Source organism: Rattus norvegicus, chromosome 6 (assembly GCF_036323735.1).
Source record: "Rattus norvegicus strain BN/NHsdMcwi chromosome 6, GRCr8, whole genome shotgun sequence".
Classification (NCBI taxonomy): Eukaryota; Metazoa; Chordata; class Mammalia; order Rodentia; family Muridae; genus Rattus; species Rattus norvegicus.
The window spans coordinates 94,240,417-94,265,034 of record NC_086024.1 but is presented as its reverse complement, the minus strand read 5'-3'; the positions used below and the strand labels follow the sequence as shown (position 1 = coordinate 94,265,034).

At 40.4% G+C, this 24,618-nt stretch overlaps 1 protein-coding gene and 1 pseudogene across 9 annotated transcripts in view; both read left to right on the top strand.

The window, feature by feature from the left end:
• Nin (ninein) overlaps nt 1–3,653 on the top strand; it is a 102,298-nt gene extending 98,645 nt beyond the window's left edge. For all 9 annotated transcript variants that reach the window (XM_017594089.3, XM_008764706.4, XM_008764705.4 and 6 more), the window contains one exon: nt 619–3,653. In XM_017594089.3, coding sequence (XP_017449578.1) covers nt 619–828 — 210 coding nt within the window. In that variant the 3' untranslated portion in view covers nt 829–3,653. The remainder of the gene's footprint in view (nt 1–618) is intronic.
• A 1,645-nt stretch (nt 3,654–5,298) lies between these two features.
• Nucleotides 5,299–8,765, top strand: Smarce1-ps5 (SWI/SNF related, matrix associated, actin dependent regulator of chromatin, subfamily e, member 1, pseudogene 5; annotated as a pseudogene).
• The last annotated feature ends 15,853 nt before the right edge of the window (nt 8,766–24,618 follow it).

Below are 24,618 nucleotides of genomic sequence, written 5' to 3'. Positions count from 1 at the left end.
AGGTTAAAGGCAAGAACAGGAACAAGAATTAAGGTACCAGGTTGGCTAACAAACGTGCTATCTCCCTGTAGACTCCAGACTCTAACCATAACAGAGGGCATACCTTTGGGGGATTGGTTGGTAGAGGAGAGAAAAAAAATGGGTTAAGAGAAGCAATTGCCAAAACAATTCCTAAGCTGCTTAATGTTGAAATAATATATATATATATACATATATATATATATATATATTACAGGTTGTAGTTTTAAATGGTGAAGCACATCTATGAAGAGTGGATGTTAATGCAGTTAAAATCTCAAAATGCTATGTTGGACAAGCATTTTTAGTATTTTTAAAAATAGATAAAGTAATACCACGTATTTAGATGGGAAAAATTAATTTTGGAGCCCTTAAAAAAAATCCACTTTTTGTTTTGTAATTAGGCTTTAGTATGAGACTTAATATTTGGGAATACAAGCAGAATAAATCCACACTTCTGTTTGCATTGTACACCAGTAAAAGGTACTGATACAAAGCACACAGGTAGCAGAACTGATTTGCCACTATTAACTTCCCCTATGCTTTAAATTGGGAGTCGTTAACACAAATGGAACCAAGATGTTTCTTGATCTGTCCTAGCTCTGCAAGAATTCAAAAACAGATGCCATGGTGAAGGATTTGTATGTTGAAAACGCCCAGTTGTTGAAAGCTTTGGAAATGACTGAACAGCGACAGAAGACAGCAGAGAAGAAAAATTTCCTCCTAGAAGAGAAGATTGCCAGCCTCAGTACCATTGTCAGGAACCTGGCCCCAGCACCACTGACTTCTATGCCTCCTCTGAGGTCATAGCCAGCCCGAAGGATGCATACCAAAGGATGCACTTTACTGACACTGTAGGAATGTGTTAATAGGTCCTCCAAACCCTCCAACTAAAAAACTTCAATGGCTTAAAACCAAGCCTCCCCGAAGTCTGCCAGCAAGGAAATTGGAGGCTCCAAATGGGTGCTTACTGGAATTCCACAAATCACTATTTAAATTTTGCTATTTAAATTATTCATAAGCACTGAACTTTTAAAGTATGCTCTGGATCGCTACCAAGAATGAAATTAACTTAGCCTTAAAGTCCTAGTTTTTAATGTTTCTAAATTGCTGTTATCTGTGTATGCAATCAAGGGACCTTTTAAGTTTGACATCTGACTAGAGTGGTTATTATCTTTTTTTGGAAACATTTGAGTGGTGAAATCATTCTGCTTATAATACTTTAGTCTCCTTAATTAATTGGCTAACTGCGGTTCTGTTTAGAGAAAGCTTGGCCAATAGCGAGCCACTGAGGTCAGAGAAGGCCCATGTCCTGATCCAGTTCTTGCTACTCTTGCTGTATAACAGATTCAGAACTAACTCACTCAGCTACACTCCTAACTAATCCTTTAAATGTCCTTTCTCTTCCTCCTAAAGCTTTTGTTGTCTTCTAAAACATTGATAAAACTGTACTCTTTTAACATTACTGAACTAGAGGGAGACCACAGACAGACAGACCACTTTGGAGTAAAAAGCCACTCTTGGAAGATGATCCCATGGAGCATGGTGGAGGTAATTTTGTCTCTCCCAAGCCTTGGAAGTTCATGGACATATCTTTGAGTTTGTGTCAAAAGCTCAGGGAACGATGTTAAACCTTCTGTCTGAACTACTTGCTTGCTGCCTGGCCTCTCTAAGAACTGGATATATGTAAACCACACAACCTTATTGTCTTATAGATTAACAGCCATAGACTTTTGACTTCTATATTTAGTGCACTTAAATATCTGAGAAGGCCTTGACTGTAGAGTTAAAAACCTCTCCTACTAACAAAGACTTTTTACTGTTTGTTTAATACAGGTCAAGATGTCTACGCTTCTGACCTTTTGATACCTCATTATCTGAACTTATCTCATACTGTGGAGAGCACTGTCATGCTATCAGGGGTAAAGGAGAGAGATTAGACAGTTTCACTTTAAGAGGTACAAGAGAAAAGTAAACCATTGTGTATGGGAAGGGAACCAAGACAAGTCATATAGGCTGAGAAGTCACATGATTCGAGGAAGTCTTTGACCATTTCCATCAGGACTCGTTTGGATTCTTCAGAGCCTCCAGCCCAGAGCTCCCTCTACCAAGTTCTGACGTGGCACACTATCTATGCTCTGGTAGTTCACACTCGTTTTGCACTACTATTCCTATCAGAACGTTCTGATTTCCCACTGGGGAAAGAATTAACTTTTCCCTACAATCGTACATCTAAATATTTGACCTCTGGTATTGTGCTCCTTCTAAGTCTTTCTTCTCAGCTACTTGTATGACATTAGCTTGAGCAGAAAATTGTGGATAGGCCAAGATCAGAGGTAAACTCTGTGCAGCGCTCATGTGAGATGCTTCAGGTTCTAAGGTTAATGCCACTGGGACTGAACAGTAAGCACGTTTCTCCAACAGTTGGCTGGTGTGGGGACATGTTTGTGCTTCTTAATTTTATTTTATATCATGAGACATGTAGGTTAGTGTTTCTTATAAGTCTGCATATGTGTATATATACATAAAATGTTGTACAATGACTGTAAATAGGTTTTGAAAAGTTTTAGAGTTCACTTAGAATTATTTCACCCAAAAGTCAAAATGCTACTTTAGTAAAATGTTAATTTCTTGCTTTATCCCACTTACTAAGTAGGGAGGGGAGATCAATGTGAGAAATGTCTGTAGATGTCCTAAATGTATACAGTTTATTTTTTAAAGAGACTTTTAGAGTGGGAGTTTAACTGCCCATGCAGAGTATAGCTTAAAGTGTTAAAAGCATCAAAAGTGAAATCCTAGAATTATGTGTAGATTCAGCTCTCAAACTTTCTTTCCAGTGGTTCTCTCCAAAATCACAGATGATGTGTTTTATGGCCATAACGACTGTTGTTTCTTTTTTTTTTTTTTTAAAGCACTGGTTTTAGACTTTTAGACATTGCTGGGAAGACCCTGTTGCCCTGTTTGCTGACTTCTAGTTTTTAAAGGCCTTGCTCTTTTGTTTCCCCTAAGGGGAGAAATGTTTTATTTCATCTAAAGGTCTTTACTCTTAGAGAGTTTGTGAGGGAGAGAAGCCCGTGTGGTTTAGGATGAGCCACGGTATTTTTATTTGCTGTGATTTCAGCTAAGCCGTGTTAAATGTGAATCCCTCCTTGAAACTGCAGTGTGCTGTTTGTATATTTGCTCATCAGCATGTTTTGTATGAACAGATAGAAGTCATAACTTTAAGGTATAGGAGGACATCTTACAGGTCTAGAGTTTCAGTAATAAATCAATATTCAGGGAAGGTATTATTTTGAGAAACTTTTTTTTTTTAAGAAACAAGTTAGGCTTCTTGGGAAACTTTTTTTTGTTTTGTTTTGTTTTGTTTTGTTGGTTCTTTTTTTCGGAGCTGGGGACCGAACCCAGGGCCTTGCACTTCCTAGGCAAGCGCTCTACCACTGAGCTAAATCCCCAGCCCCAGGAAACATTTTTAACATGTGGGAATAAATTTGTGATTTCCCCTCTTACTTCGCTGAGTAAAGAAAAGGAGAACACCCCGGAAACCGGGAAAGGGAATAACATTTGAAATGTAAATAAGAAATACTCAAGTTAATAAAAAAAAAAAGAAAAGAAAGGAAAAGAAAAGAAAAGAAAAGGAGAACACGCTGCTGATGTCAGCATCTTTTAAGGTCCCAGTCACAGAAGTCTGAGCACAATGTGAGTCGTTCTGAGTGGATCGCCTGCGATTGTTTAGCATTCCAGTGAGTCATTAAGCAAAGCCAAAACCCAGGTCAGAGCCTAAGAACCAAAGCACGCACCGGAGAGTCAGTCAGGAGATGGAGGCTGCCCCCACTTGAACATCTTAGCACTGTAAAGACTCCGCTTCAGGCATCTGGACAGCTATTTAATAGCAAATTAAAGTTGTGCTTTTTCATTTTGTTTTTTGGATGATGTAAGTTTATTCTCATTGCAAGAACATTACCATAACATGACTTAAAGGAATACAGGTTAAAAACAAAACAAAGTAAAACCCAAAAGTAAACCAAGATTAACTTGAGTTAATCTAGAACCATCCCCAGAATTGTTTTCTGCCCAAGGTTAATGTGAATATGTTTATATTGGTTTTGTAATTTCATTTTAGTCATTCTATCCCAAAAAGAGTTTAATGTGAGCTTAAAATGTAAATAAATAATTTTGCAAACATGCCTCTGGTCTTCTGTTTTGGAGTTTTGATGAGCAGTTTTTGTATGTTTATTGTTAGACTTTTAAGTGAAACCATGAAAATGCTGCAGGAAACACATTCTACAAATGCAGAACCAGGAACATGCTAAGTCAGAATCATCATTTTAAGCCTGCCCCGGGGGACTTAAAAAGGAAGATTCCCCCAGCTCATGTAGCTCTTAATGCCAAGCTTGTGCCTCACAGAGCACTGCTCCTTAGAATGGTAGACAGAAGGCACTTGCTCACACTCCATTGTCTGGATAACACGGTCAGTGAGCGAAGTGAGCCTGTACTTTCAAAGACTGACTATATGTGTTTTCAATGATAAGATTCAAATTTAATATTCTTAATCAGGTCTGCAAAGTCCACTTTGTAATGTAATATATTCACATGTCCTGGGATTCAGACATGGAAATCTAAGGACATATTAACTGGTGTTCAGGAGGAATCTTGCTTGATGTTCTACAATTCTCAATGCATGTGAAAGTTTTCAAATCATGGTGTACATTCTGTGACCACAATTAAGACAGAAATTAGTAATACAAAGATAGCTAAAAAGTTACCAAATATTTAGAAAATAGATAATTCATTTTAAAAATATAGTTCTTGAGCACTAGGACCCCTCAAAGTCCACCTATACAGTGACACACTTGCTCCAAGGCCACACCTAATAGTGCCACTTCCCATGAGCCAAGCATATTCAAACCGCCACAGTGATCTCCACTCTCCTCTCTGTTCTCTATTTCCAACTCACCACTCTCCTCCCCAGCCCTCTAGTGAAGCACTTTCAAGGTCAGTCCTCCCTCTCTGACTACTTCCTGGGGACTCCACCATTAACCTTTTGGCAGGCCCAGATTTCCTCCTTCCTTGGACCCTTTCAGTCCTAAGCCCTTCTAGACCATCTTCATCCCTTTGTGTCTCCAATACCAAGATACACACTGTAGGCGGGACAGACGGAAGTGAAGCTGGAATCGCGGGCGCTTTCTCAGCCATGGTGTCTGATTCATTCTTAAGGAACTGAGAACTTAATCTACCGAAATGTCAAAAAGACCATCGTAAGCCCCAGCTCCTGCAGCACAAATGCCCAGCACACCAGGGTTTGTGGGCTACAATCCACACAGTCACCTCACCTACAACAACTACAGCCTGGGAGGGAACCCAGGCACCAACAGCCGGGTCACAGTGTCCTCTGGCATTGCAGTTCCAAAGCCTTCAAAGCCAACAGATAAGCTGCTGATGAGGTACGTGAGGTGCAGCAGAAAGGTCTGGGACCAACTAAAGGCTTCCAACCCTGACCTAAAGTTGTGGGAGATTGGCAAGATTATTGGTGGCATGTGGCGAGATCTCATTGATGAAGAGAAACAAGAATAAATGAACATGAAGCAGAAAACAGAGTACAATGAATCTATGAAGGCCTATCATAATTCCTGAGTACCTTGCGTATATTAGTGTAAAAAATCATGTGGCAGCTGCATAGAGGAAGAAGTCGATAGAGACAGAGACAGTCTTGCATGAGCATTCAGCCTGCTGGGGATCCAGATGATGATGATGGCTTTTCAATGACGCATACAGCCACTGCCCGTTTCCAGAGAAGCCACCGCCCTTCAACGAGATCCTCAGTGAGAGTGTGGTACCTGATGTGTGGTCGGTTGTCACAACAGCTAGAATGCAGGTCCTCACACAACAGGTCCAGTCTTTAAAGGTTCTTCAGCGGAAACTCGAAACCGAACACCACCAGGAAAAGAAGAGGAAATTCCTGGAAAGCACAGGCTCCTTTAACAATGGACTTAAAAGGTTGTGTGGTCTGAAGGCAGAAGTAACATGGAGAAGATTGCAGCTGAGATCGCACGCGCGGGCGGAGGAACAGGCCTGCAGAAGGCAGGAGGAGAGGGAGGAGGGGGCAGTGCAAGCTGAGCGCAGTCAGGGCAGCATCGCCCCCAAGGAAGAGCAAGTGGTGAACAAAGCTGAGAAGGATGATGAGAACATTCTGATGGAGACTGAGGAGACACACCTTGAAGACAGTCGGTCGGAAAGCCAGCAGAGTGGTGAAGAAGGACATCTCCTGAGGACAAGGACAGTGGGCAGAAGGGGGTTGAGAGCATGGAGGTGGAAGAGACCAGGGACAGTAACGTCGGCTCAAAGAGCAACAGTGCCACAGTGGAGCAGTCCCCCACCTCAGTGCCAGAAGATGAGGAGTAAATGTTGCCTTGTTTTGTGTGACCTAAAACTTTTTTAAATGAAAAAAATTTTTGGTTTAAAAAATATATATATACACACTCTACCCAGAACACCCATAGCCACACGAAGCAGGGACTCAGAAGCACTTCCTACCAAGGAACCTACAGCCACCACATTCCTAAGATCCAAAGAGAACAATAGAAACCAAGGCATGGAACGTCTGCCCAACACAGACAAGATAAGATATCAATACCTGCAGTTCTAATCACCCCAGACTCAGATGCAATAAAAGACACTCATTAACACTCAGGACAACCTGCTTCCAGCAGAGCCTACCCATCCTACTGCAGCACGCCTCAGGAAATGCCATGTGGTTGATGCAAAAGACAGGACTTCTAAACAGCCATTATGTGTATGCTCTGGGGGCTCAGAGAGGATATGATTAAACCCATTAATGAAGTCTGTGAAAACACAAACAACAGAACGTCAACAATGCAAGACGTGAAAGTAGAAATGAATCATTAAAGGAAGCCCAAACTGAGGGAAAACTGGAAATGAAAAATGTAGGAACTCAAACAGGAATCCCAGAGGCAAGCCTCACCAGGAGAATTCAAGAGATGAAAAAGAGAGTTTCAGGCACTGAAGACAAGATCAAAGAAATGGATAGCTCATTTAAAGAAAATGTTAGTTCTTTAAAAAAAAAATGCAGGCATAAAACATCCAGGAAATCTGGGAAGGCAAAAGAAGACTAACCCTATGAATAATAGGAAGAGAGGAAGGAGAAGAAACCCAGGTCAAAGGCGCAAAACTATATTTTCAACAAAATCATTAAAAAAATTTCCCCCAAATCTAAAGAAGGAAGTGTCTATCAAGATATTAAAATGTATTCAGAACACCAAATGGTCTGGACCAGAAAAAAATTTTCCCCATGTCATATAATAATCAAAGCATTATTGATTGTAGAGAAAAAAAAAAGATTACTAGAGTTGCAAGAGAAAAAGACAAGTATCATACAAAGGCAGACCCATTAATAACACCTGGCTTCTCAGTGGAGCTGCTAAGAGCCAGAGGGACTGGACAGATGGCCTACAGATGTTAAGAGACTGCCAGCCCTGATGCCAACCCAGACGACAATACCAGCTAAATTTTCAGTCACTATGGATGACGCTCACGTGCACACATGTGCACACACACATGCGCACGCACAGGCATGCACATGCATGCACACATGTGCACGCATGCACACACACACACCAAATCTAAGCAGTATCAATCTGCACATTCAGCTCTACAGAAGGTGCTAGAAGTAAAGCCTCCACCTGAACAAGTTAACCACACCCAAGAAGACACAAGAAATAAGTAATCCAGCCCAGCAATCAGAACGGGAAACAAACCTAACAACAAAATAACAGAAATCGGCAGACCCTGTTAATTGATAACTGTCAATATCAATGGTCTCAAAGATAAGGAAGGACACTACATACTCATCTAAGGGGGAAAAAAACATCAAGATGATGTTCTGATTTTAAACACCAATTCACTAAACACAAGGGCAGCCAATTTCATAAAAGAAACACTATTACAGTTAAAAAAAAAAATACATGTTGACCCTCACACAGTGATAATGGAGGACTTCAATGGAAGACCAATCTTTTCAATAGACAGGTTATACAGACAAAAACCAAACTGAGAAATGCTGTACCTATATGACATCATAAGTCAAATAGACCTAACAGATATTTACGGAACATTTCATCCAAACGCAAAAGAATATCTCTCCTTTTCAGCAACTCATGGAACTTGCTCCAAAATTGACCACATGCCTGGGCATGAAGCAAGTACCACTAGATAGGAGAAGACTGAAGTAACACCCTGCATCCCATCTGACTACCAGGATTAAAGCCGGGTATCAACAACAACAGAAAGCCCACAAACTCGTGGAAAATGACCAACTCACTGTTGAATGGAAACTGGGCTGAGGCAGAAATTAAGGAAGAGATTTAAGCTGGGTGGTGGCACACACACTAATCTTAGCACTCAGGAGGCTGATGGACCTCTGAGTTCACGGCCAACCTGGTCTGCAGAGCAAGTTCCCGGACAGGGCTTGTTTTGGGAAAGAAACTAAACTAAAACAAAATAAAATATAAAGATAGAACAAGAATCTTTAGAATTAAGTGAAACTGAAGATACATTGTACCCAAAGCTATGGGGCACAGGCGGTTTTAAGAGGCAGGCTCACAGCACTAAGTAATAACCACATTAAAAAGTAGTAATAAATGGCACACCTGGAGGCTCTACAGCAAAGAAGAGAAATAAACTCAAAAGGGGAAGATAGTAAAAAAAAGTTAGACCCGCGGATCCCGGCCCGCAGCAGCTCTCTGCTCCCAAACCCCGTGGGAGAGAGACCTCACCGCCTGGTCAGGTGGGCACTCCTGAGGCTGCAGAGCGGAGGAGACCACCAACACTGCCCACCCCTGCCCACATCCCTGGCCCAAGAGGAAACTGTATAAGGCCTCTGGGTTCCCGTAGGGGAGGGCCCAGGAGCGGCAGGACCCCTGCGCCTGAGACACCGCCGGAACCTGAAGGAAACAGACCGGATAAACAGTTCTCTGCACCCAAATCCCGTGGGAGAGAGAGCTAAACCTTCAGAGAGGCAGACACGCCTGGGAAACCAGAAGAGACTGCACTCTGCACACACATCTGGGACGCCAGAGGAAAACACCAAACGCCATCTGGAACCCTAGTGCACGGAAGCTCCCGGAAAGGGCGGCGCATATCTTCCTGGTTGCTGCTGCCGCAGAGAGCTCGTGGGCAGCACCCCAAGAGCAAACTTGAGCCTCGGGACCACAGGTAAGACCAACTTTTCTGCTGCAAGTGACCTGCCTGGTGAACTCAAGACACAGGCCCACAGGAACAGCTGAAGACCTGTAGAGAGGAAAAACTACATGCCCGAAAGCAAAACACTCTGTCCCCATAACTGGCTGAAAGAAAACAGGAAAACAGGTCTACAGCACTCCTGACACACAGGCTTATAGGACAGTCTAGCCACGGTCAGAAATAGCAGAACAAAGTAACACTAGAGATAATCTGATGGCGAGAGGCAAGCGCAGGAACCCAAGCAACAGAAACCAAGACTACATGGCATCATCGAAGCCCAATTCTCTCACCAAAATAAACATGGAATATCCAAACACACCAGAAAAGCAAGATCTAGTTTCAAAATCATATTTGATCATGATGCTGGAGGACTTCAAGAAAGACATAAAGAACTCCCTTAGAGAACAAGTAGAAGCCTACAGAGAGGAATCGCAAAAATCCCTGAAAGAATTCCAGGAAAACACAATCAAACAGTTGAAGGAATTAAAAATGGAAATAGAAGCAATCAAGAAAGAACACATGGAAACAACCCTGGATATAGAAAATCAAAAGAAGAGACAAGGAGCTGTAGATACAAGCTTCACCAACAGAATACAAGAGATGGAAGAGAGAATCTCGGGAGCAGAAGATTCCATAGAAATCATTGACTCAACTGTCAAAGATAATGTAAAGCAGAAAAAGCTACTGGTCCAAAACATACAGGAAATCCAGGACTCAATGAGAAGATCAAACCTAAGGATAATAGGTATAGAAGAGAGTGAAGACTCCCAGCTCAAAGGACCAGTAAATATCTTCAACAAAATCATAGAAGAAAACTTCCCTAACCTAAAAAAAGAGATACCCATAGGCATACAAGAAGCCTACAGAACTCCAAATAGATTGGACCAGAAAAGAAACACCTCCCATCACATAATAGTCAAAACACCAAACGCACAAAATAAAGAAAGAATATTAAAAGCAGTAAGGGGAAAAGGTCAAGTAACATATAAAGGCAGACCTATCAGAATCACACCAGACTTTTCGCCAGAAACTATGAAGGCCAGAAGATCCTGGACAGATGTCATACAGACCCTAAGAGAACACAAATGCCAGCCCAGGTTACTGTATCCTGCAAAACTCTCAATTAACATAGATGGAGAAACCAAGATATTCCATGACAAAACCAAATTTACACAATATCTTTCTACAAATCCAGCACTACAAGGGATAATAAAGGGTAAAGCCCAACATAAGGAGGCAAGCTATACCCCAGAAGAAGCAAGAAACTAATCGTCTTGGCAACAAAACAAAGAGAAGAAAAGCACACAAACATAACCTCACATCCAAATATGAATATAACAGGAAGCAATAATCACTATTCCTTAATATCTCTCAACATCAATGGCCTCAACTCCCCAATAAAAAGACATAGATTAACAAACTGGATATGCAACGAGGACCCTGCATTCTGCTGCCTACAGGAAACACACCTCAGAGACAAAGACAGACACTACCTCAGAGTGAAAGGCTGGAAAACAACTTTCCAAGCAAATGGTCAGAAGAAGCAAGCTGGAGTAGCCATTCTAATATCAAATAAAATCAATTTTCAATTAAAAGTCATCAAAAAAGATAAGGAAGGACACTTCATATTCATCAAAGGAAAAATCCACCAAGATGAACTCTCAATCCTAAATATCTATGCCCCAAATACAAGGGCACCTACATACGTAAAAGAAACCTTACTAAAGCTCAAAACACACATTGCACCTCACACAATAATAGTGGGAGATTTCAACACCCCACTCTCATCAATGGACAGATCATGGAAACAGAAATTAAACAGAGACGTAGACAGACTAAGAGAAGTCATGAGCCAAATGGACTTAACGGATATTTATAGAACATTCTATCCTAAAGCAAAAGGATATAGCTTCTTCTCAGCTCCTCATGGTACTTTCTCCAAAATTGACCATATAGTTGGGCAAAAAATGGGCCTCAACAGGTACAGAAAGATAGAAATAATCCCATGCATGCTATCAGACCACCACGGCCTAAAACTGGTCTTCAATAACAATAAGGGAAGAATGCCCACATATACGTGGAAATTGAACAATGCTCTACTCAGTGATAACCTAGTCAAGGAAGAAATAAAGAAAGAAATTAAAAACTTTTTAGAATTTAATGAAAATGAAGGTACAACATACCCAAACTTATGGGACACAATGAAAGCTGTGCTAAGAGGAAAACTCATAGCGCTGTGTGCCTGCAGAAAGAAACAGGAAAGAGCATATGTCAGCAGCTTGACAGCACACCTAAAAGCTCTAGAGCAAAAAGAAGCAAATACACCCAGGAGGAGTAGAAGGCAGGAAATAATCAAACTCAGAGCTGAAATCAACCAAGTAGAAACAAAAAGGACCATAGAAAGAACCAACAGAACCAAAAGTTGGTTCTTTGAGAAAATCAACAAGATAGATAAACCCTTAGCCAGACTAACGAGAGGACCCAGAGAGTGTGTCCAAATTAACAAAATCAGAAATGAAAAGGGAGACATAACTACAGATTCAGAGGAAATTCAAAAAATCATCAGATCTTACTATAAAAGCCTATATTCAACAAAACTTGAAAATCTACAGGAAATGGACAATTTCCTAGACAAATACCAGGTACCGAAGTTAAATCAGGAACAGATAAACCAGTTAAATAACCCCATAACTCCTAAGGAAATAGAAGCAGTCATTAAAGGTCTCCCAACCAAAAAGAGCCCAGGTCCAGACGGGTTTAGTGCAGAATTCTATCAAACCTTCATAGAAGACTTCATACCAATATTATCCAAACTATTCTACAAAATTGAAACAGATGGATCACTCCCGAATTCCTTCTATGAAGCCACAATTACTCTTATACCTAAACCACACAAAGACCCAACAAAGAAAGAGAACTTCAGACCAATTTCCCTTATGAATATCGACGCAAAAATACTCAATAAAATTCTGGCAAACCAAATCCAAGAGCACATCAAAACAATCATCCACCATGATCAAGTAGGCTTCATCCCAGGCATGCAGGGATGGTTTAATATACGGAAAACCATCAACGTGATCCATTATATAAACAAACTGAAAGAACAAAACCACATGATCATTTCATTAGATGCTGAGAAAGCATTTGACAAAATTCAACACCCCTTCATGATAAAAGTCCTGGAAAGAATAGGAATTCAAGGCCCATACCTAAACATAGTAAAAGCCATATACAGCAAACCAGTTGCTAACATTAAACTAAATGGAGAGAAACTTGAAGCAATCCCACTAAAATCAGGGACTAACTAGACAAGGCTGCCCACTCTCTCCCTACTTATTCAATATAGTTCTTGAAGTTCTAGCCAGAGCAATCAGACAACAAAAGGAGGTCAAGGGGATACAGATCGGAAAAGAAGAAGTCAAAATATCACTATTTGCAGATGATATGATAGTTTATTTAAGTGATCCCAAAAGTTCCACCAGAGAACTACTAAAGCTGATAAACAACTTCAGCAAAGTGGCTGGGTATAAAATTAACTCAAATAAATCAGTAGCCTTCCTCTACACAAAAGAGAAACAAGCCGAGAAAGAAATTAGGGAAACGACACCCTTCATAATAGACCCAAATAATATAAAGTACCTCGGTGTGACTTTAACCAAGCAAGTAAAAGATCTGTACAATAAGAACTTCAAGACACTGAAGAAAGAAATTGAAGAAGACCTCAGAAGATGGAAAGATCTCCCATGCTCATGGATTGGCAGGATTAATATAGTAAAAATGGCCATTTTACCAAAAGCGATCTACAGATTCAATGCAATCCCCATCAAAATACCAATCCAATTCTTCAAAGAGTTAGACAGAACAATTTGCAAATTCATCTGGAATAACAAAAAACCCAGGATAGCTAAAACTATCCTCAACAATAAAAGGACTTCAGGGGGAATCACTATCCCTGAACTCAAGCAGTATTACAGAGCAATAGTGATAAAAACTGCATGGTATTGGTACAGAGAGAGACAGATAGACCAATGGAATAGAATTGAAGACCCAGAAATGAACCCACACACCTATGGTCACTTGATTTTTGACAAAGGAGCCAAAACCATCCAATGGAAAAAAGATAGCATTTTCAGCAAATGGTGCTGGTTCAACTGGAGGTCAACATGTAGAAGAATGCAGATTGATCCATGCTTATCACCCTGTACAAAGCTTAAGTCCAAGTGGATCAAGGACCTCCACATCAAACCTGATACACTCAAACTAATAGAAGAAAAATTAGGGAAGCATCTGGAACACATGGGCACTGGAAAAAATTTCCTGAACAAAACACCAATGGCTTATGCTCTAAGATCAAGAATCGACAAATGGGATCTCATAAAACTGCAAAGCTTCTGTAAGGCAAAGGACACTGTGGTTAGGACAAATCGGCAACCAACAGATTGGGAAAAGATCTTTACCAATCCTACAACAGATAGAGGCCTTATATCCAAAATATACAAAGAACTCAAGAAGTTAGACCGCAGGGAGACAAATAACCCTATTAAAAAATGGGGTTCAGAGCTAAACAAAGAATTCACAGCTGAGGAATGCCGAATGGCTGAGAAACACCTAAAGAAATGTTCAACATCTTTAGTCATAAGGGAAATGCAAATCAAAACAACCCTGAGATTTCACCTCACACCAGTGAGAATGGCTAAGATCAAAAACTCAGGTGACAGCAGATGCTGGCGAGGATGCGGAGAAAGAGGAACACTCCTCCATTGTTGGTGGGATTGCAGACTGGTACAACCATTCTGGAAATCAGTCTGGAGGTTCCTCAGAAAATTGGACATTGAACTGCCTGAGGATCCAGCTATACCTCTCTTGGGCATATTCCCAAAAGATGCCCCAACATATAAAAAAGACACGTGCTCCACTATGTTCATCGCAGCCTTATTTATAATAGCCAGAAGCTGGAAAGAACCCAGATGCCCTTCAACAGAGGAATGGATACAGAAAATGTGGTACATCTACACAATGGAATATTACTCAGCTATCAAAAACAACGGCTTTGTGAAATTCGTAGGCAAATGGTTGGAACTGGAAAATATCATCCTGAGTGAGCTAACCCAATCACAGAAAGACATACATGGTATGCACTCACTGATAAGTGGCTATTAGCCCAAATGCTTGAATTACCCTAGATTCCTAGAACAAATGAAACTCAAGACGGATGATCAAAATGTGAATGCTTCACTCCTTCTGTAAAAGGGGAACAAGATGGGCTGGAGAGATGGCTCAGCGGTTAAGAGCACCCGACTGCTCTTTCAGAGGTCATGAGTTCAATTCCCAGCAACCACATGGTGGCTCACAACCATCTGTAAAGAGATCCGATTCCCTCTTCTGGTGTATCTGAAGACAGCTACAGTGTACTTATATATAATAAATAAATAAATCTTTAAAAAAAAAAGGGGGGGAACAAGAATACCCTTGGCAGGGGAGAGAGAGGCAAAGATTAAAACAGAGACTGAAGGAACACCCATTCAGAGCCTGCCCCACATGTGGCCCATACATATACAGCCACCCAATTAGACAAGATGGATGAAGCAAAGAAGTGCAGACCGATAGGAGCCAGATGTAGATCGCTCCTGAGAGACACAGCCAGAATACAGCAAATACAGAGGCGAATGCCAGCAGCAAACCACTGAACTGAGAATAGGACCCCCGTTGAAGGAATCAGAGAAAGAACTGGAAGAGCTTGAAGGGGCTCGAGACCCCATATGTACAACAATGCCAAGCAACCAGAGCTTCCAGGGACTAAGCCACTACCCAAAGACTATACATGGACTGACCCTGGACCTGACCTCATAGGTAGCAATGAATATTCTAGTAAGATCACCAGTGGAAGGGGAAGCCCTGGGTCCTGCTAAGACTGAACCCCCAGTGAACTAGACTGTTGGGGGGAGGGCGGCAGTGGGGGGAGGGTTGAGAGGGGAACACCCATAAGGAAGGGGAGGGGGAGGGGGATGTTTGTCCGGAAACCAAAGAATTATTATTAAGTATTAAATAAATTTTAAAAAAAATAAAATAAGGGGCTGGGGATTTAGCTCAGTGGTAGAGCGCTTACCTAGGAAGCGCAAGGCCCTGGGTTCGGTCCCCAGCTCCAAAAAAAAAAGAACCAAAAAAAAAATAAATAAAATAAAATAAAATAAAAAATGGGAAAAAAAAGTTAAACACAGGGCTGTAATCAATAAAATAGAAACACATACACACACAAAATATACAAAGAATCAATGAAATGAAGAGTTGGGCTTTGAGAAAATCAGTAATATTTATACCCTTAGCCAAATTAACTAAAAGGCACTGGGAGAAGATCCAAATTAATAAAATTAAAGACAAAGGGGGGAACATAACAGACACCAAGGAAATCCGGACACTTTAAGACCTGTACGGCACCAACTTAGAAAATCTAAAAGAAGTGAATAAATTATATGATTATGTATTACCTACCAAAGATAAAGCAAGATCCGACAAGCAATTTAAACAGGACTATAATACCATAGTGAAAGAGAAGCAGTAATTAAACGTCCCCCAGTATGACTCCCAAAAAAGCCCAGGGCCAGATGGAGTCAGCTCAGAATTCTACTAGATTTTCAAGGAAGAATTAACTCTAATACTCCTCAAATTATTTCACAAGATAGAAACAGAAGGAACATTGCCCAATTCTTTTAAATGAGGCCACAACTACCCTGCTACCTTAACTATATATAATGACCCAACAAAAAAGACCAAATTCCCTTATGAACATAGATGTAATAATTATCAATAAAATACTTGCAAACCAAATACAAGAACACATCAAAAAGATCATCTAAAATAATCAAACAGATTTCATCCCAGAAAGGCAGAGATGGTTTGACATATGTAAATGAATAATGTAATCCACCACATAAACAGATAGAAACACAAAACCACATGATCATCTCATTAGACACAGAAAAGCCCTTTGACAAAGGCCAAAACCTCTTTATGATAAAAGTTCTGAGTAGACAAGGTATATGAGGGGCGTACCTCAATATGATAAAGGCAGTTTACAGCAAACCCACAAGCAACAGCAATGAGAGCAGAGAGAAATTCAGTGAATTTCCACAAAAATCAGGAACAAGACAAAGCTGTTCCCTCTCTCCATATCTATTTAATAAAATACTTGAAATCTTAGCTAGAGCAATAAGAGAACTGAAGGTTCACGGGGATACAAAAAGAGAAGGAAGAAATCAAAGTCCCTTTATCTGCAGGTGATATGATTGCATAAGAAACAACCCCAAAACTCTACTGAAAAACTTCCACAGCTGATAAATACTTTTAGCAGAGTAGCAGGATATATCGTTAACGTGCGTGCCTGCACACACAATCAGTAGCCTTCCTTCCTATGTACAAATGGTAAACCGAGAAGGGAATCAGAGAAACAACAGCTTTCACGATAGCCTTTAAAGAAATGACCAAACAAATGAAAGACTTGTTTAACAAAAACTTTAAGACACTGAAGAAGATATCAGAAGAGGCAAAGATCTCCCATGCATGTGGATCAGGAGGATTAGTGCAGTGAAAATGGCCATCCCACCAACAACAGTCCACAGGTTCAATGCAGCCCCCATTAAATTCCCAGCACGATTCTTCATAGAAAAGTGGAGGACAATTTTCAGCATCGTGTGGAAACACTAAATATCCAGAAGAGCTGAAACAATCATGAACAACAGGGGAATTGTTGGAGGCATTTCCATCCCCAACATCATCAAAGAAACACACACTGGAAACAAGACAGCATCTTCCACAAAGGGTGCCGGTCAAACTGGATGACTACATAGAGAACACTGCTCTTCAATATAAATACAAGAATTCTTTTAGTGTTATGAAGCAAATTGAAGTATTTACTGAAAGATTAATTTCTCAATACACATCAATAAGGAAATGCCAGAAAAGCAGGCTAAGATTTAGATAAGGCATCAAAAACCATATAAAATATTTTGTACATAAGCACATCTATTGTCTTAGCATTTGGAAGGCTGAGAGTTTTTGAGTTTGAAGCCTACCAGAGCTATATAGAGAGACCCTGTCTCAAAATCACAAAGCAAGACCAAAAATAATTTTAAAACTCACCACTATAAGAGTATTTTGTTCCTACTAACCAAAGCCAACCAAATAAAGTGCCAAAATGTTCAATAATTGCAGCTCAAACACTGTAGGAAGGGCTGTAGAATGATATAGTGGCTTATGGGAAACAGTTTGGCAGTCTCTTAAAAAATTAAAAATATACCTGGCATAGCCCAGTCACTATACTCTTTCATATTTAAGCAAGTGCTAAAACACACTGAAAGTTTGTGAGTTTTATTTGTAATGGCTCACGTCTGTGAACAACCAAAATGATCATCAGTAAATGAACAGGTAAGTGCCCCTGGTACATCTGGGTGACTCAGTGGAAAGGCATGAGCTACTGTGAATGGAACATGGATGAGTTCTAGAACAATTGTCCCAAGACTAGAAAATATAAAACAACAAAAATGCTTTATTTTATATTTGTGGAAAGTAAAGGTCCAAATTCAGTCTCACTGGGCTCACCAGTGTCAGAGGGCTGGTCTTCTGGGAGGCTCTTGGGAGAGTTTTTAGGTTCTGGAGGTGGCTGATACAGTCTCCTGACTCATCCCTTACATCATGCGAACATTTTACACAAAGTTATGTCTCCTAATTCTATTATCTTGCCTCTCTCCCACTCCTAAGAACCTTTGAGATTATAATGGACCTACTGGAATAACCTAAATTCATTCACCCAAAACCTGAACATTCTTAAATGTATTATCAGTCTTAAAGTTATCCTAGTTTGCTTACTATTGTTGTAATAAAATGTTGACAAAAAGCAACTTGGACAGGAAAGGATTTATTTCATCTTATTCTGCCACATTTCAGACCATCATGAAGAGAAGTCAGGGTAGGAACTCACGACAGGAACCTGAAGACAGGAACTGAAGCAGAGAGCATGGAGGAATGCTGCTTACCGGTTTGCTCCTCATGGGATGCTCATCCAGCTTTCTATACAACTCAAAACCACCAGCCCACAGGTAGCACTTTCTACAACGTGCTGGGCCCTCCCACATTCATCACTAATTAAGAAAATGCCAAGCAGTTTTGACCACAGGCCAATCTGATGAAGGCATTTTTTTCAATTGGGGTTCCGTCTTCCCAGATAAGTCCAACTTATGATAAATTAGCATAAAACTAATCAGCTCTATTATGTTAGTATTCTCACAGGTTCCAGAGATTAGGACCTCACTATCTTTGGAAGATCATTATTTAGCCTTAATGTTTTGGACCCAGAAATTCTGAGGAAATAGGCACAAATATTTAACCAGAAGAATGTTTACACGCAAAACCAAGCACTGATTTGACCTCAAGTCACCACAAAAGGCTGTAGTGTTGGTTGTTTCTCTGAGCTGTTCTAATATGTATCTTCTAATTCTACCTACTAGTGTCTGAAGTTCAAATACAAGTCATTGATATTAACATTAGAACTCAACAAGGGCTAGGGATTGAATGGGAACAGTTTTTATGTGAAAGACAATGTGCAGGAAGGCAGGAACAAGAGGTTGTGGTCAGAAGGATTCAACAGCAAGAATGCCAGCTGAAATTCCTCTTTAGATTTTTAGAAAGCATAATCCAAAGTCAAAGCATCATTGAAAAGATGTTTGATATTATGATAAAGAAAATTGCCTTCATTGTCAGATATGATCATTCCATTAAGTAGTCATATCTGAGATCACCGGGTCCGGCTTGACATGCTCTACACTCACAAGTGACATTGGAGGATTCTGAGCAGTGGCTCCAGTGACTCTTGAGGCTTCTGACAGCACTGTCAGTGCAAGTGTAGAGCACAGAATGGAGATACATTTGGCTGTCACTGTTCAAGCATTTGGAGCTCTCAGTAGATGAGATAGGCAAGAATTAAGAGTTCAACAATGCCAACCAACTAGAGCTTCCAGGGACTAAATCACTACCCAAAGACTATACATGGACTGACCCTGGGCTCCAACTGCATATGCAGCAGAGAATAGCCTTGTTGGGGCACCAGTGGAAGGGGAATATGGGGGGGGGGAGGCAGTAAGGGGGATGGAGGGGAGGGGGATGGGGGCTTATGGACAGGAAACTAGGAAGGGGAATAACATTTGAGTTGTAAGTAAAGAAATATGTCTAATAAAAAAATTTTTTTTAAAAAAAGTTCACTGAGGGACTCAAGAGTCACCGAGAACTCTGTTTTCTTATGCTTTTATTTACACTAACATTTTATCTTCTTTCTCTACTAATTTACAGGAAATTTCTTTCATCCTTTTTAGTGGGGCACAGTTTGTTTTTACACATACCCCATGGCTTCTAGCATGCTGAATTTTTAACCTTTTCAATTTTTTTGTTTTGTTTCCTTTACTCCAACCACTGACTAGTTAGTCACACTTGATAAGTGCTACCATCTCAAACTGGAATTCCTTTCTGACCACAACCTCCCGCTCCTGCCCTCCTGTCTCCCCACTCCGATCGATCTGGCTTTTGTCTGCATTGTTATTTCTAGGTCCTCAGTGCTGAGCTTAACCAGCACCACCAGCCGAAGGCAAAGAATCTTGATGTTACACGTCCTGCTCAGACCTGCCTTGACCAAGAACATGACTTAGGTGAGGTTTCGAGAATAGGAGTCTCTTAAAGGTAAATATTTAAAGATTAGTTCACATGGGAAAACTCGGCAAAGTATGGCTTAAAATTGTTTTTCTATCTCCCCCCTCTATGCAAAAATGTATTCAACATTTAATGTCTAATTTTTTTCAATTACTTCTAAAATTTCAAGTTCTTCTCAGTTGTGATTTGGAGGCTGGAAACCATGTAACTTTGCTTGGAAGGCACGCTCTACTATGCCACATGTCAGTCCCTCCAGAACCAGTATGGATTCTGCATGCCATCGCTTCAGGAGCAGAGTATTACCATACAGGGTATTACCATTGGACAACCAGCAGCAGGGTCAATAGTTTTAGGGGTTGTGGTGGTTTGAAGAAAAATTCATAGGGAATGTCATTATTTGATTAGGATTAGAGTTTTGTGACCTTGTTGTGATAGGTGTGGCCTTATTGGAGGAAGTGTGTCACTGTGGGTGGGCTTTGAGGTTTCAGAAACTCAAGCCAGGCCCAGTGAGTGGCTCACTCTCTCTTCCATGCCCATCAGGATTTAGAATTCTCAGCTCCTTTTCCAACACCATGTCTGCCTATGTGAGAAGTTTGGACTAAACCTCTAAAGTGTAAGCCAGCGTCAGTTAAAGGTTTTCCTTTATAAGAGTTGTTGTGGTTGTAGTGTCTCTTCACAGCAATGGAAATCCTAACTAAGACACGATCCTCACAACAAGACAACAATCTGTAGGGAGGGAGTCCATGCCAGACACTAGAGTTTCTGGGAGTGCTTTGTTTTTTATTCCTCCCATGCACATAGAATACTTCCATTCAACATTGAAAACTACTTTTTATTTTCTTTCATGTTATAATTAGACTACAAAGTTGCAGGTTTCCTTGTGGCTTTTTCATACACCTGTAATTCTAGCTGCTCTCCCTCCTGGACCTCCCCTCCGCTCCATCCCTCACACTCTCGCACCCTCCAGGTTCTCCCTTCCACTTCTCCATCGCCTGTGCTCTACTGCCTCCCACCAATAAACCTCTTTTCCCCTTGTGTCATGTCTAGTTTTCTGTCTTCTATACACATTCATTCCCACATAAACACATATAAAAATTAGAAGCTAAAATCTGAGTATGAGCAAGAACATGTGATGTTTTCTTTTTGAGACTCAGTTACCCTAATTTATATTTCCCAGTTCCATCCATTTTTAGGAATATACCATAATTTCGTTTTTCAGAACTAAACTAAATTCCACTGGGTATAAACAACACATTGTCATTATCTGTTCTTCAGTTGATGGACATCTGGCTGATTCGTTACTTGCTATTTTAATACAGACGTATTACAAGGATTTACTAGTATCTCTGTGGTAAGATGTAGAACTGTTAGATAGAGACCCAGTGGTGATATACCCGGTTCATATGGGAATCCCATGTCTAGTGTTAGTGAAGCCTCCAGAATAACTCCTGCAGTTGCCATACTAGTTTACACTCTCCTCGGAGCGAGTAAGGGTTCGTCTCTCCCCACATCCTTGGACACATTTGTAGTCATTTGTCTCTTTGATGACAGCCATTGTGATTGGAGCGTGACAGAATCTCAAAAATAGTTTTAACTTACATTTCCTGGATATCTGAGGATTTGAAATATTTATTGGCCATGTGTATTTTTCCTTTTCAGAACTCAAGTTCCTTAGTCCATTTTTAATGGTTGTTTTCTTGCTACATATTTACTTTTTGAGTTCTTTGTATGTTCTAGAATAAGATGTATATTGTGATGTATAGATTGCAAAAATTCATCCTGTAGGCTGTCTTTTCACTCAACTGTTTTCTTTGCCTTTGAATTTTCATGAGATTCTCTTTGATGATTTTGGCCATTTTCTGAGCAACTAGTGTCCTAACAGAAAGTCCTTTCCCATGTTGAGTGAGTCCCTACCCTCTGGCACTTTCAGTTTCAAGTTCTGTGTGAAGGTCTTTGATCTCCTTGACTAATTCATGTGCAGAGTGAAAGACAGGGATCTTGTCTCAGTCTTCAGTGCAGACGCTGTCTTCCCAGCAGTGTTGGTTAGAACAGCTGTCCTTACTCCGACTGTTTGCAGAATCTTTGACAAAAATCAGGTGGCTGGCTGTAGCCTTTTGAGTTTATGTCTGTACTGTCTCTTCTATTTCAGTGATCTATACATCTGTTTTTAACTGATATTTGTGAGTATGTGCTTGTGTGTGTAGGGGGACTGGTGGGAGTCAGTTTGCTCCCTCTACTGTATAGATCCCAAGGATCAGACTTAGGTCATAAGGTTTGGCACCAGGCCTCTTATCTACCTGAGCTATCTCACCAGCCCACATCTGTTTATTCCAGTACCATACTGTTCATTGTCCTCTTTCCATGCTCCCCTTATTAGCTAACAAAACAATCACTTTCCTTATGGCATTTCCCTCCATACCTTATTTCTGTTGACTCTCCCCTCCTCCTCTGTCTCTACCCTCTTCTTCCACACTGTACCCTTTTGCTCCCCGTGGTCTCACTCCCACTTCTTTAAACCCAGTTTTTAAAATTGTCTCACTGATGTCTTTCAGATTCCCTGACCTTTACTTGCATTCATCAATACATATATTTAACAATTAAAACCCAGAACCTGTTTATAAACAAGAATATGCATGTTTATTTTTCAGAGCTTGGGCAACCTTGCTTAACATAATGTTTTCCAGTTTTATCCATTTTCCTGAAAATTAAATTTCCTTTGTGTCTAAATAAAATTCCACTGAGATGCAAACCAGATCTCCGTTATCCATCAGTTAATCGGCATCTACACTGATGAAATTTCTTTGCTACTGTGAAGAGACCAGTGGCGAACACTGACGTGTGTGTCTCTTCCGTAGGATGTGGAGTTGGGCATGCACCCAGGAGCTGCAGAATGATTTCCATAGTGGCCATTTACACCTTCCTCAAACAGTGACTAAGGGCTCCTCTTTACCTCATTGCTGTCAGCATTTGTTATTTGCTTTCTTGAATGACAATTATAGTGGCTGGGTGTGACAGAATCTCAAAATAGTTTTCATTTCTATTTCCTGACTCTAAAGATGTTGAACAGCTATTTTTAAAAAGTATCTATTGGCTATTGTGTTTCTTTTCAGAACTGTCTTGTGCCTGGGCCCATTGTTGACTGGCAGTTTTGCTTAGAGTGGGCTTGCTGCTTGTATACTGCGGTTCTTTACACTGTCTAGACACTACTCCTTTGTCAGAGGTAGCTTAGGCAAGGTGTTTCTCCCATTCTGTAGGTGTGTGTTTGTTCACTCTCTTAATCTTTTGCTGTGCAGAAGAGCTTTAGTCTTATGTAATTACATCTGTCAATTCTTGGGGCTATTTCCTATAGTCTACCAAAAATGTCTACCCAGCACCTCTATCCTTGTGCTTGTCCTATATTTTCCTTTTGCAATTTCATAATTTCTAATTTTAAATAAAAGTGTTTGATTCGTGTGTGTATGTGTGTGTGTGTGTCCTAGATAAGGGTCAAGAAAGTTTTCACAAAAGCAATCAGTGAGATAGAAAGGAGGCGTAAGAGAAATTGCCTAGCAGATATTAAGTAGAAGTAGAGCATTCTGGGGGGGGGGGAGGCAGGGAGAAGAAAGACTCCATGGTGTAGAAGCTCAGGTCCCTTACTGGGAAAGGAGAGAATAGTGCTAAGAGACAAAGGAATTCGCTAATAGCTTGTTGAAGACAGATGAATATTTGTCTCCATGTCCATTTACCACACTTGGAGATCATCTTTACCAGGACCCTTTAAAAAAGCAGGGAGTGGCTCATATGGTCAGATAGCTTCATCATCTTCAATTGCACCATCTAGATCAAATATTTAATCATAGCCCTTCTAGGGACATTCAAAATTACTTTCTGAACCACAGTGTCTTAGGGTTTCCATTGCTGTCAAGAGACACCAGGTCCAAGGCAACTTGTAGTGAGAATTCTGAACTTTTGGTCCATTATCACCATGGCAGGAGCTTCTCACACACACACACACACACACACACACACACACACACACACACACACCTGTTTCAGATGGTTGTGAGCTGCCATGTGGGTGCTGGGAACTGAACCCAGGTCTTCTGTAGGGCAACAGATGTGCTTAGCCACTGGGCTATCTTTCTAGCCTATCCATTGAATTTTTATAGGCACCTCACAAAAGGAAAACAAAATAGCATAATCTGAATTACTGAAAGCAATGAATAGGAATAAAAGTTTGATTTTCTATGACATTAACATTCTGAAACTTCAGTAATTCTTTACGAAACAATAAAAACTTTGTAATAGAAAGAGAAAAATTTATATACCAATTGTTCTATAGAATATGTTTTTGCATTTTCATATGTGGCACAAAGTGTTGAGCTAAAACATTACAAATCTATTAAAATCAAATAGTTAAATTGCTTCATTTTTAGATTAGAAAGACTAGGGAGCCATGAAGTTAGACCTTTTTGTCTCCTCCAAACAAACCTTTAATGTTCAATTAAAATGGCTGCTAATAAGATATAGTTCCCTACCTGCCATCTTCTCTACTGAGAATACAATTTCAATAGAAAAATACCTCTATTGTGTAATCTAGTATTAGCATTATCAGCAGCAGTGTCTGGAGAATTATAGCAGCAAATCCTGGCTGCCTCGATCCAGCTGTGGCTC